A 12,500-nucleotide genomic window follows, 5' to 3' on the forward strand; every position below is an offset into this window, starting at 1 on the left:
CCCTCTCTGCTGCCATCTCCTTCCTGGAGGTAAGACTCTCTCTCTACTGCCATCTCCTTCCTGGAGGTAAGACTCTCTCTACTGCCATCTCCTTCCTGGAGGTAAGACTCTCTGCTGCCATCTCCTTCCTGGAGGTAAGACTCTCTCTACTGCCATCTCCTTCCTGGAGGTAAGACCCTCTCTGCTGCCATCTCCTTCCTGGAGGTAAGACCCTCTCTGCTGCCATCTCCTTCCTGGAGGTAAGACTCTCTGCTGCCATCTCCTTCCTGGAGGTAAGACTCTCTGCTGCCATCTCCTTCCTGGAGGTAAGACTCTCTCTACTGCCATCTCCTTCCTGGAGGTAAGACCCTCTCTGCTGCCATCTCCTTCCTGGAGGTAAGACTCTCTCTCTACTGCCATCTCCTTCCTGGAGGTAAGACTCTCTCTACTGCCATCTCCTTCCTGGAGGTAAGACTCTCTCTACTGCCATCTCCTTCCTGGAGGTAAGACCCTCTCTGCTGCCATCTCCTTCCTGGAGGTAAGACTCTCTGCTGCCATCTCCTTCCTGGAGGTAAGACTCTCTCTACTGCCATCTCCTTCCTGGAGGTAAGACTCTCTCTCTACTGCCATCTCCTTCCTGGAGGTAAGACTCTCTCTACTGCCATCTCCTTCCTGGAGGTAAGACCCTCTCTGCTGCCATCTCCTTCCTGGAGGTAAGACTCTCTCTACTGCCATCTCCTTCCTGGAGGTAAGACTCTCTCTACTGCCATCTCCTTCCTGGAGGTAAGACTCTCTCTACTGCCATCTCCTTCCTGGAGGTAAGACTCTCTCTACTGCCATCTCCTTCCTGGAGGTAAGACTCTCTCTACTGCCATCTCCTTCCTGGAGGTAAGACTCTCTCTACTGCCATCTCCTTCATGGAGGTAAGACTCTCTCTACTGCCATCTCCTTCCTGGAGGTAAGACTCTCTCTACTGCCATCTCCTTCCTGGAGGTAAGACTCTCTCTACTGCCATCTCCTTCCTGGAGGTAAGACTCTCTACTGCCATCTCCTTCCTGGAGGTAAGACTCTCTCTACTGCCATCTCCTTCCTGGAGGTAAGACTCTCTACTGCCATCTCCTTCCTGGAGGTAAGACTCTCTCTACTGCCATCTCCTTCCTGGAGGTAAGACTCTCTCTCTGCTGCCATCTCCTTCCTGGAGGTAAGACTCTCTCTACTGCCATCTCCTTCCTGGAGGTAAGACTCTCTCTACTGCCATCTCCTTCCTGGAGGTAAGACTCTCTCTACTGCCATCTCCTTCCTGGAGGTAAGACTCTCTCTACTGCCATCTCCTTCCTGGAGGTAAGACTCTCTCTACTGCCATCTCCTTCATGGAGGTAAGACTCTCTCTACTGCCATCTCCTTCCTGGAGGTAAGACTCTCTCTACTGCCATCTCCTTCCTGGAGGTAAGACTCTCTACTGCCATCTCCTTCCTGGAGGTAAGACTCTCTCTACTGCCATCTCCTTCCTGGAGGTAAGACTCTCTCTACTGCCATCTCCTTCCTGGAGGTAAGACTCTCTCTCTGCTGCCATCTCCTTCCTGGAGGTAAGACTCTCTCTACTGCCATCTCCTTCCTGGAGGTAAGACTCTCTCTACTGCCATCTCCTTCCTGGAGGTAAGACTCTCTCTACTGCCATCTCCTTCCTGGAGGTAAGACTCTCTACTGCCATCTCCTTCCTGGAGGTAAGACTCTCTCTACTGCCATCTCCTTCCTGGAGGTAAGACTCTCTCTCTGCTGCCATCTCCTTCCTGGAGGTAAGACTCTCTCTGCTGCCATCTCCTTCCTGGAGGTAAGACTCTCTCTACTGCCATCTCCTTCCTGGAGGTAAGACTCTCTCTACTGCCATCTCCTTCCTGGAGGTAAGACTCTCTCTACTGCCATCTCCTTCCTGGAGGTAAGACTCTCTCTACTGCCATCTCCTTCCTGGAGGTAAGACTCTCTCTACTGCCATCTCCTTCCTGGAGGTAAGACTCTCTCTACTGCCATCTCCTTCCTGGAGGTAAGACTCTCTCTACTGCCATCTCCTTCCTGGAGGTAAGACTCTCTCTGCTGCCATCTCCTTCCTGGAGGTAAGACTCTCTCTGCTGCCATCTCCTTTATGGAGGTAAGACTCTCTCTACTGCCATCTCCTTCCTGGAGGTAAGACCCTCTCTACTGCCATCTCCTTCCTGGAGGTAAGACCCTCTCTACTGCCATCTCCTTCCTGGAGGTAAGACTCTCTCTACTGCCATCTCCTTCCTGGAGGTAAGACTCTCTACTGCCATCTCCTTCCTGGAGGTAAGACTCTCTCTACTGCCATCTCCTTCCTGGAGGTAAGACTCTCTCTACTGCCATCTCCTTCCTGGAGGTAAGACTCTCTACTGCCATCTCCTTCCTGGAGGTAAGACTCTCTCTACTGCCATCTCCTTCCTGGAGGTAAGACTCTCTCTACTGCCATCTCCTTCCTGGAGGTAAGACTCTCTCTGCTGCCATCTCCTTCCTGGAGGTAAGACTCTCTACTGCCATCTCCTTCCTGGAGGTAAGACTCTCTGCTGCCATCTCCTTCCTGGAGGTAAGACTCTCTCTACTGCCATCTCCTTCCTGGAGGTAAGACTCTCTGCTGCCATCTCCTTCCTGGAGGTAAGACTCTCTCTACTGCCATCTCCTTCCTGGAGGTAAGACTCTCTCTACTGCCATCTCCTTCCTGGAGGTAAGACTCTCTCTACTGCCATCTCCTTCCTGGAGGTAAGACTCTCTCTACTGCCATCTCCTTCCTGGAGGTAAGACTCTCTCTACTGCCATCTCCTTCCTGGAGGTAAGACTCTCTCTACTGCCATCTCCTTCCTGGAGGTAAGACTCTCTCTACTGCCATCTCCTTCCTGGAGGTAAGACTCTCTACTGCCATCTCCTTCCTGGAGGTAAGACTCTCTCTACTGCCATCTCCTTCCTGGAGGTAAGACTCTCTCTGCTGCCATCTCCTTCCTGGAGGTAAGACTCTCTCTACTGCCATCTCCTTCCTGGAGGTAAGACTCTCTCTACTGCCATCTCCTTCCTGGAGGTAAGACTCTCTACTGCCATCTCCTTCCTGGAGGTAAGACTCTCTCTACTGCCATCTCCTTCCTGGAGGTAAGACTCTCTCTACTGCCATCTCCTTCCTGGAGGTAAGACTCTCTCTACTGCCATCTCCTTCCTGGAGGTAAGACTCTCTACTGCCATCTCCTTCCTGGAGGTAAGACTCTCTCTACTGCCATCTCCTTCCTGGAGGTAAGACTCTCTGCTGCCATCTCCTTCCTGGAGGTAAGACTCTCTCTACTGCCATCTCCTTCCTGGAGGTAAGACTCTCTCTACTGCCATCTCCTTCCTGGAGGTAAGACTCTCTACTGCCATCTCCTTCCTGGAGGTAAGACTCTCTGCTGCCATCTCCTTCCTGGAGGTAAGACTCTCTCTACTGCCATCTCCTTCCTGGAGGTAAGACTCTCTCTGCTGCCATCTCCTTCCTGGAGGTAAGACTCTCTCTGCTGCCATCTCCTTCCTGGAGGTAAGACTCTCTCTACTGCCATCTCCTTCCTGGAGGTAAGACTCTCTCTACTGCCATCTCCTTCCTGGAGGTAAGACTCTCTCTACTGCCATCTCCTTCCTGGAGGTAAGACTCTCTGCTGCCATCTCCTTCCTGGAGGTAAGACTCTCTCTACTGCCATCTCCTTCCTGGAGGTAAGACTCTCTCTACTGCCATCTCCTTTATGGAGGTAAGACTCTCTCTACTGCCATCTCCTTCCTGGAGGTAAGACTCTCTCTACTGCCATCTCCTTCCTGGAGGTAAGACTCTCTGCTGCCATCTCCTTCCTGGAGGTAAGACTCTCTCTACTGCCATCTCCTTCCTGGAGGTAAGACTCTCTCTACTGCCATCTCCTTTATGGAGGTAAGACTCTCTCTACTGCCATCTCCTTTATGGAGGTAAGACTCTCTCTACTGCCATCTCCTTTATGGAGGTAAGACTCTCTCTACTGCCATCTCCTTCCTGGAGGTAAGACTCTCTCTACTGCCATCTCCTTCCTGGAGGTAAGACTCTCTCTACTGCCATCTCCTTCCTGGAGGTAAGACTCTCTCTACTGCCATCTCCTTCCTGGAGGTAAGACTCTCTACTGCCATTTCCTTCATGGAGGTAAGACTCTCTCTACTGCCATCTCCTTTATGGAGGTAAGACTCTCTACTGCCATCTCCTTCATGGAGGTAAGACTCTCTCTCTACTGCCATCTCCTTCCTGGAGGTAAGACTCTCTCTACTGCCATCTCCTTCCTGGAGGTAAGACTCTCTACTGCCATCTCCTTCATGGAGGTAAGACTCTCTCTACTGCCATCTCCTTCCTGGAGGTAAGACTCTCTACTGCCATCTCCTTCCTGGAGGTAAGACTCTCTCTACTGCCATCTCCTTTATGGAGGTAAGACTCTCTACTGCCATCTCCTTCCTGGAGGTAAGACTCTCTCTACTGCCATCTCCTTCCTGGAGGTAAGACTCTCTCTACTGCCATCTCCTTCCTGGAGGTAAGACTCTCTCTGCTGCCATCTCCTTCCTGGAGGTAAGACTCTCTGCTGCCATCTCCTTCCTGGAGGTAAGACTCTCTCTACTGCCATCTCCTTCCTGGAGGTAAGACTCTCTACTGCCATCTCCTTCCTGGAGGTAAGACTCTCTCTACTGCCATCTCCTTCCTGGAGGTAAGACTCTCTCTACTGCCATCTCCTTCCTGGAGGTAAGACTCTCTACTGCCATCTCCTTCCTGGAGGTAAGACTCTCTCTACTGCCATCTCCTTCCTGGAGGTAAGACTCTCTCTACTGCCATCTCCTTCCTGGAGGTAAGACTCTCTGCTGCCATCTCCTTCCTGGAGGTAAGACTCTCTCTACTGCCATCTCCTTCCTGGAGGTAAGACTCTCTCTACTGCCATCTCCTTCCTGGAGGTAAGACTCTCTCTACTGCCATCTCCTTCCTGGAGGTAAGACTCTCTCTACTGCCATCTCCTTCCTGGAGGTAAGACTCTCTCTACTGCCATCTCCTTCCTGGAGGTAAGACTCTCTCTACTGCCATCTCCTTCCTGGAGGTAAGACTCTCTGCTGCCATCTCCTTCCTGGAGGTAAGACTCTCTCTACTGCCATCTCCTTCCTGGAGGTAAGACTCTCTCTACTGCCATCTCCTTCCTGGAGGTAAGACTCTCTCTACTGCCATCTCCTTCCTGGAGGTAAGACTCTCTCTACTGCCATCTCCTTCCTGGAGGTAAGACTCTCTACTGCCATCTCCTTCCTGGAGGTAAGACTCTCTCTACTGCCATCTCCTTCCTGGAGGTAAGACTCTCTCTACTGCCATCTCCTTCCTGGAGGTAAGACTCTCTCTACTGCCATCTCCTTCCTGGAGGTAAGACTCTCTCTGCTGCCATCTCCTTCCTGGAGGTAAGACTCTCTACTGCCATCTCCTTCCTGGAGGTAAGACTCTCTCTACTGCCATCTCCTTCCTGGAGGTAAGACTCTCTCTCTACTGCCATCTCCTTCCTGGAGGTAAGACTCTCTCTCTACTGCCATCTCCTTCCTGGAGGTAAGACTCTCTCTACTGCCATCTCCTTCCTGGAGGTAAGACTCTCTCTACTGCCATCTCCTTCCTGGAGGTAGGACCCTTATTGTCTCCTCCAGGCTGAAAGGCATGGCGAGAGAGTAGGTTTTTCCCCCTGTCCGTCCGTCGGATTTATCTCTCTCTCTAATAGGAGTTGTATGGCAGTGTAATGTCTCTCTATCTATCTCTCTCTCTAATAGGAGTTATATGGCAGTGTAATGTCTCTCTATCTATCTCTCTCTCTAATAGGAGTTATATGGCTGTGTAATGTCTCTCTATCTATCTCTCTCTCTAATAGGAGTTATATGGCAGTGTAATGTCTCTCTATCTATCTCTCTCTCTAATAGGAGTTATATGGCAGTGTAATGTCTCTCTATCTATCTCTCTCTCTAATAGGAGTTATATGGCAGTGTAATGTCTCTCTATCTATCTCTCTCTCTAATAGGAGTTATATGGCAGTGTAATGTCTCTCTATCTCTCTCTCTCTCTAATAGGAGTTATATGGCAGTGTATCAAATGACTCCCGGATGCTCAGAGCTCTGAAGGATTTTGTGACAGATCTGGAGACAGTCGTCAAACTACAGTATGTTCACTTTATTATCATCATCATCATCATCATCAGTATTATTATTACATGTGTTATTATTAGTAGTATTATTATTACCCGTATTATTATTATTATTATCATTATACAGTTTGTTCCCACAAAGCTATAACCCTGAACCCATTGATTTAATCATAAACACTGAATATTCTAAATGAATGCTTTGCGGTTGTGTTGTAGTTCAGAAGAAGCCAGATCTGTGCAGAAGGTAATGGAAGTACGCTGAAATTATATTATATACATATACTATGATGATTTACATTATATACATATCATATGATGATTTACATTATATACAGGGGTGCACATAACTTTTTCTAGTACTCAGAAGAGCACCTGGAGATGTGACGCACACCAAATAAATGGTCCCGTCCCGTTTTGTCAACGGGGGGGGGGGGGGGGGGGGGGGGGGTGTTCAGCACGGCGCCCACCGGACAATTTTGGCAACGGGGGGGGGGGTCTGCGCGAGAAGAAAAGGACACTCTGCTTCCAAATTCCGACGTTTTTTTTCTCTCACACCGTTAGGAGAAGCCCCCCACGGTTGGTGCCCTGTGCTGCGCTGCTTTTATCCGCCATATTTGGACGTTCACGGCATATTTGGCACCTCTACGATGTGTTCATCAGTGCCTCTAACAGCCGCTGCTGGCTGCGTGCACGCAGCGAGGCAATGCGAGGCGATGCGAAGCGATACTCACACAATCACGTGCAGCATGCGTCTCCTCTACCCCTGCGCCTAATGGCTGTACATGGGGCCGACGCGTGCTTTAGAGTGATTGTGTGAGTGTGGCTTCAGGAAGTAAATTCCTAGCCTCGATCTCCAGGCTTTTATTTTTTAGTTTTGCTAAAAAATAAAAGCTTGGAAATTCCTGTCCCAGCTGTTGGTACGCAAAAGCGCCTCGCGTCATCTGATGTGGTGCGCATTATTTATTTTGGGTGCGCATGCGCACCTGTTATGTGCACCCCTGATTATATACATATAATATGCTGATTTACATTGTATACATATAATATGCTGATTTAATTATATACATATAATATGCTGCTTTATATTTCTTATTATATCTGACATAATATACAGTGTGTTGGAACATTAATATTGAATGTGTTCTGACAGAAAACACTCATAAGACAGTTCAGCAATGGAGAGGAGAGATTACAGAAGAAGCAGCCAATCAGGAACCAGGATGATAGTAAGTGCGTGCGTGCGTGCGTGCGTGCGTGCGTGCGTGCGTGCGTGCGTGCGTGCGTGCGTGCGTGCGTGCGTGCGTGCGTGCGTGTGTGTGTGTGTGCGTGCGTGCGTGTGAGAGAGAGAGACACACAGAGAGAAAGATATGTTTTGTAATAAATGACACTGTTTCTCCAATGAAACTCTGTGGTGTAAGTGATGTTTTGTTGGTTAAATGAAGTGTTAAATAGATCTATATTGTGATAGTAATCATTACTATATGGTGTTAAATAGATACAACTTTTGGTTTTAGACAAAAATATCACTTTTAATAGAAACTGAATTATGAACTAAGCTTTTATTGTGTTGTGTGTGCGGTGTGTGTGTGTGTGTGTGTGTGTGTGTGTGTGTGTGTGTGTGTGTGTGTGTGTGTGTGTGTGTGTGTGTGTGTAGTTCTATTAAAGGTGTACTGCAGTGACCACACCTACTCCACCATCAGGGTTGCCGTGGCAGCCACCGGCCGGGAGGTGACCGGGGCCGTGGCCGAGAAGCTGGCCACCAACGATGAGCTGCTATTGGTCCATCTCAGCTCCGCCGGCGGTGAGCAGCCAATCACAGCTCACCGTTTTATCAAAGAAACAGTTTAGATCTGGTAGAAAATAGTCTCTATGCAGAGCAGCCATGTTGGACACAAACTGGGCCTCTGCCTTACTTCCTTCACAGGCGTTACCACTTACCACAATGATACTAATGAAGGCTCTGTTCCATTTAGTGTAACACAGTGGTTCTAATGAAGGCTCTGTTCCATTTAGTGTAACACAGTGGTTCTAATGAAGGCTCTGTTCCATTTAGTATAACACAGTGGTTCTAATGAAGGCTCTGTTCCATTTAGTGTAGCACAGTGGTTCTAATGAAGGCTCTGTTCCATTTAGTGTAACACAGTGGTTCTAATGAAGGCTCTGTTCCATTTAGTGTAGCACAGTGGTTCTAAGGCTCTGTTCCATTTAGTGTAGCACAGTGGTTCTAATGAAGGCTCTGTTCCATTTAGTATAACACAGTGGTTCTAATGAAGGCTCTGTTCCATTTAGTGTAGCACAGTGGTTCTAATGAAGGCTCTGTTCCATTTAGTGTAACACAGTGGTTCTAATGAAGGCTCTGTTCCATTTAGTGTAGCACAGTGGTTCTAAGGCTCTGTTCCATTTAGTGTAACACAGTGGTTCTAATGAATGCTCTGTTCCATTTAGTGTAACACAGTGGTTCTAATGAAGGCTCTGTTCCATTTAGTGTAACACAGTGGTTCTAATGAAGGCTCTGTTCCATTTAGTGTAACACAGTGGTTCTAATGAAGGCTCTGTTCCATTTAGTGTAACACAGTGGTTCTAATGAAGGCTCTGTTCCATTTAGTGTAACACAGTGGTTCTAATGAAGGCTCTGTTCCATTTAGTGTAACATAGTGGTTCTAATGAAGGCTCTGTTCCATTTAGTGTAACACAGTGGTTCTAATGAAGGCTCTGTTCCATTTAGTGTAACACAGTGGTTCTAATGAAGGCTCTGTTCCATTTAGTGTAGCACAGTGGTTCTAATGAAGGCTCTGTTCCATTTAGTGTAGCACAGTGGTTCTAATGAAGGCTCTGTTCCATTTAGTGTAGCACAGTGGTTCTAATGAAGGCTCTGTTCCATTTAGTGTAGCACAGTGGTTCTAATGAAGGCTCTGTTCCATTTAGTGTAACATAGTGGTTCTAATGAAGGCTCTGTTCCATTTAGTGTAGCACAGTGGTTCTAATGAAGGAATAATGTATTTACTGTATGTTATTATACTGTATGTATGTATTGTATGTTGTTTTATTGCAGAGAAACAGCTGCTGAAACCCAACGATGTTTCTGTGTTTTCTACTCTGGGCGTCAACGGTCGTCTGTTCGCCTGTCCTAGAGACCAGCTCAACGCCCTGGTGAGGCGCGTGTGTGTGTGTGTGTGTGTGTGTGTGTGTGTGTGTGTGTGTGTGTGTGTGTGTGTGTGTGTGTGTGTGTGTGTGTGTGTGTGTGTGTGTGTGTGTGTGTGTGTGTGTGTGTGTGTGTTTTACATTACTAGTCTTATTTTTAGTAAGCTGAGAGGTATACCAGCTTCATGGTATATCTCTGGGTCTTCATGTGACAGAAGCTTCATGGTATATCTCTGGGTCTTCCAGATGTGCCGTCCATTGCAACATTACACACCATTCCACAGATTAAAGTCGTTTGATCAAACCCTCGTCTGGTTCTATGTAACAGAATGGTATTGAGCTTATTACCATATATTGGTACAGAGGCACAAATGTCTCACACAGCTCGGCCAATCCATGAAGCTGATGGGTTGAGTTGGCCAATCAGGGAAGACGATGGGTTGGAACGGCCAATCGGGGAAGACGATGCCCTTTGTCTCCCTAAAGTGTCAGATTGGTCACCATAGCCATAGAGTACAGAAGTCCTGACGTCACTCGCTCATCCTCAGGTTTGTAAAGTCATGTCTCTATGGAGAATAACATTGGGTCATCATAGAATCGTCTCATATAAGAATTGTGGTCCAAAAATAAACAAAGTGTCTCTGTGATATTATCAGGGAGGAGGTTCTGTATCGTTTATGATAGTCAGTCACTTATATTTGATACAGTCTGTTTCTGGGGAAAATTTTACTAATTCGGCTGAAGTAACGTTAGTGTTTTCTCACCGTCAGTTGATGCTTCATATCCATAAGAGTCAAACCACACACAGTTGTTATTTGACGCGATATGAAATACGTTTATGGGGATTCAGAACTGGGGTGGAAAACCGCAAACCAGGTAGACAAACCAAGGATGTGTAAATTACGTCAGACTTCGGTGCTCTATAGTAGGGGATTTTAACCTCTGCTAACAGGGGGATAAGACTTTGACATGAGAGAATAAAGAAGGATGCAGTGTGTGCAACCTCTTTGTATTGGTATGGGTTGATACCATATAGCTCAATGGTTGGTACATCATTATGGAAAATGATACTTTGTTCCAGAGGGTTATTTATTAGAGGACTGTGTGAAGCATAGAGGTATTGCAGACAGGGCCGCATTAAGACCCCACAGGGCCGTGGAACACCACAAAATCAAAGCCCCCCCCAGTGGCATAATTTGCGCGGGTCTAATTCGGTTCTATTTGACCAATATAAATCAACATTTTTTCTTTAAATACACAAAAATTAAATACACAATTCTCACAGGGCCCTGCAGGCTGCGGGCCGTGGAACACAAGTTCCACTAAGTTCCACGGTTAATGCGGCCCTGTTTGCAGAGGGTGGAAACAGGTGAAATACCTCGGAATAGAAGGTGGTTTAAGTTGAAGATAAATCCATGAATTCAAACCATCAAATTCACTGTGTGTGTGTGTGTGTGTGTGTGTGTGTGTGTGTGTGTGTGTGTGTGTGTGTGTGTGTGTGTGTGTGTGTGTATGTGTGTGTGTGTGTGTCAGACCCCTCTTCCAGATCAGGAGGGTCCCTCAGGAGGCTCTATGTCCAGTTTTGAGCTGATGAGTTCTAAAGACCTGGCCTATCAGATGACCCTGTATGACTGGGAGCTGTTCAGCTGTGTACATGAGGTATATATGTATAACATACATACATACATACATGCATGCATGCATACATATATACATACATACATACATACATACATACATACATACATACATACATATATACATACATATATACATACATACATACATACATACATACATACATACATACATACATACATACATACATACATACATATATACATACATATATACATACATACATGCATGTACATGCATGCATGCATATGCATGCATGCATACATACATACATACATATATACATACATATATACATACATACATACATACATACATGCATGCATGCATATGCATGCATGCATACATACATACATGCATACATACATACATGCATGCATGCATGCATGCATACATACATACATGCATGCATGCATGCATGCATGCATGCACACACACACACACACACACACACACACACACACACATACACACACACACACACACATACATACATACATACATACATACATACATACATACATACATACATACATACATGCATGCATGCATGCATGCATGCATGCATGCATACGTATGTGCGTGCGTGCGTACGTGCGTGCGTACGTACATACATACATACATACATCTAACTGCAATGGGGAATTTGTTCCACCACAGTTTGGGAGCCAGAAGGGAGAAGAGTCTAGGACGTGTGGAGCGTTGTCCAGGATGTTTTAGAGAAGAGAGAGAAGAGTCTAGGACGTGTGGAGCGTTGTCCAGAGTGTTTTAGAGAAGAGAGAAGAGTCTAGGACGCGTGGAGCGTTGTCCAGAGTGTTTTAGAGAAGAGAGAAGAGTCTAGGACGCGTGGAGCGTTGTGCAGGGTGTTTTAGAGAAGAGAGAAGAGTCTAGGACGTGTGGAGCGTTGTCCAGAGTGTTTTAGAGAAGAGAGAAGAGTCTAGGACGTGTGGAGTGTTGTCCAGAGTGTTTTAGAGAAGAGAGAAGAGTCTAAGACGTGTGAAGTGTTGTCCAGAGTGTTTTAGAGAAGAGAGAAGAGTCTAGGACGTGTGGAGTGTTGTCCAGAGTGTTTTAGAGAAGAGAGAAGAGTCTAGGACGTGTGGAGTGTTGTCCAGAGTGTTTTAGAGAAGAGAGAAGAGTCTAGGACGTGTGGAGTGTTGTCCAGGGTGTTTTAGAGAAGAGAGAAGAGTGTAGGACGTGTGGAGCGTTGTCCAGAGTGTTTTAGAGAAGAGAGAAGAGTGTAGGACGTGTGGAGCGTTGTCCAGGGTGTTTTAGAGAAGAGAGAAGAGTGTAGGACGTGTGGAGCGTTGTCCAGGGTGTTTTAGAGAAGAGAGAAGAGTGTAGGACGTGTGGAGCGTTGTCCAGAGTGTTTTAGAGAAGAGAGAAGAGTGTAGGACGTGTGGAGCGTTGTCCAGAGTGTTTTAGAGAAGAGAGAAGAGTGTAGGACGTGTGGAGCGTTGTCCAGAGTGTTTTAGAGAAGAGAGAAGAGTGTAGGACGTGTGGAGCGTTGTCCAGAGTGTTTTAGAGAAGAGAGAAGAGTGTAGGACGTGTGGAGCGTTG

At 47.0% G+C, this 12,500-nt stretch overlaps 1 protein-coding gene across 1 annotated transcript in view; it reads left to right on the plus strand.

Annotated features, from left to right (window-relative positions):
• LOC311046069 (rap guanine nucleotide exchange factor 4-like) overlaps positions 1-12,500 on the plus strand; it is a 46,348-nt gene that overhangs the window by 22,851 nt on the left and 10,997 nt on the right. The window contains exons 14-19 of the mRNA XM_084058189.1: positions 6,091-6,179; positions 6,381-6,408; positions 7,315-7,390; positions 7,819-7,965; positions 9,217-9,314; positions 10,839-10,964. Coding sequence (XP_083914315.1) covers positions 6,091-6,179; positions 6,381-6,408; positions 7,315-7,390; positions 7,819-7,965; positions 9,217-9,314; positions 10,839-10,964 — 564 coding nt within the window. The remainder of the gene's footprint in view (positions 1-6,090; positions 6,180-6,380; positions 6,409-7,314; positions 7,391-7,818; positions 7,966-9,216; positions 9,315-10,838; positions 10,965-12,500) is intronic.

This window comes from Gymnoscopelus microlampas, assembly GCF_963454915.1.
Source record: "Gymnoscopelus microlampas genome assembly, chromosome: 5".
In the NCBI taxonomy this organism is placed as follows: Eukaryota; Metazoa; Chordata; class Actinopteri; order Myctophiformes; family Myctophidae; genus Gymnoscopelus; species Gymnoscopelus microlampas.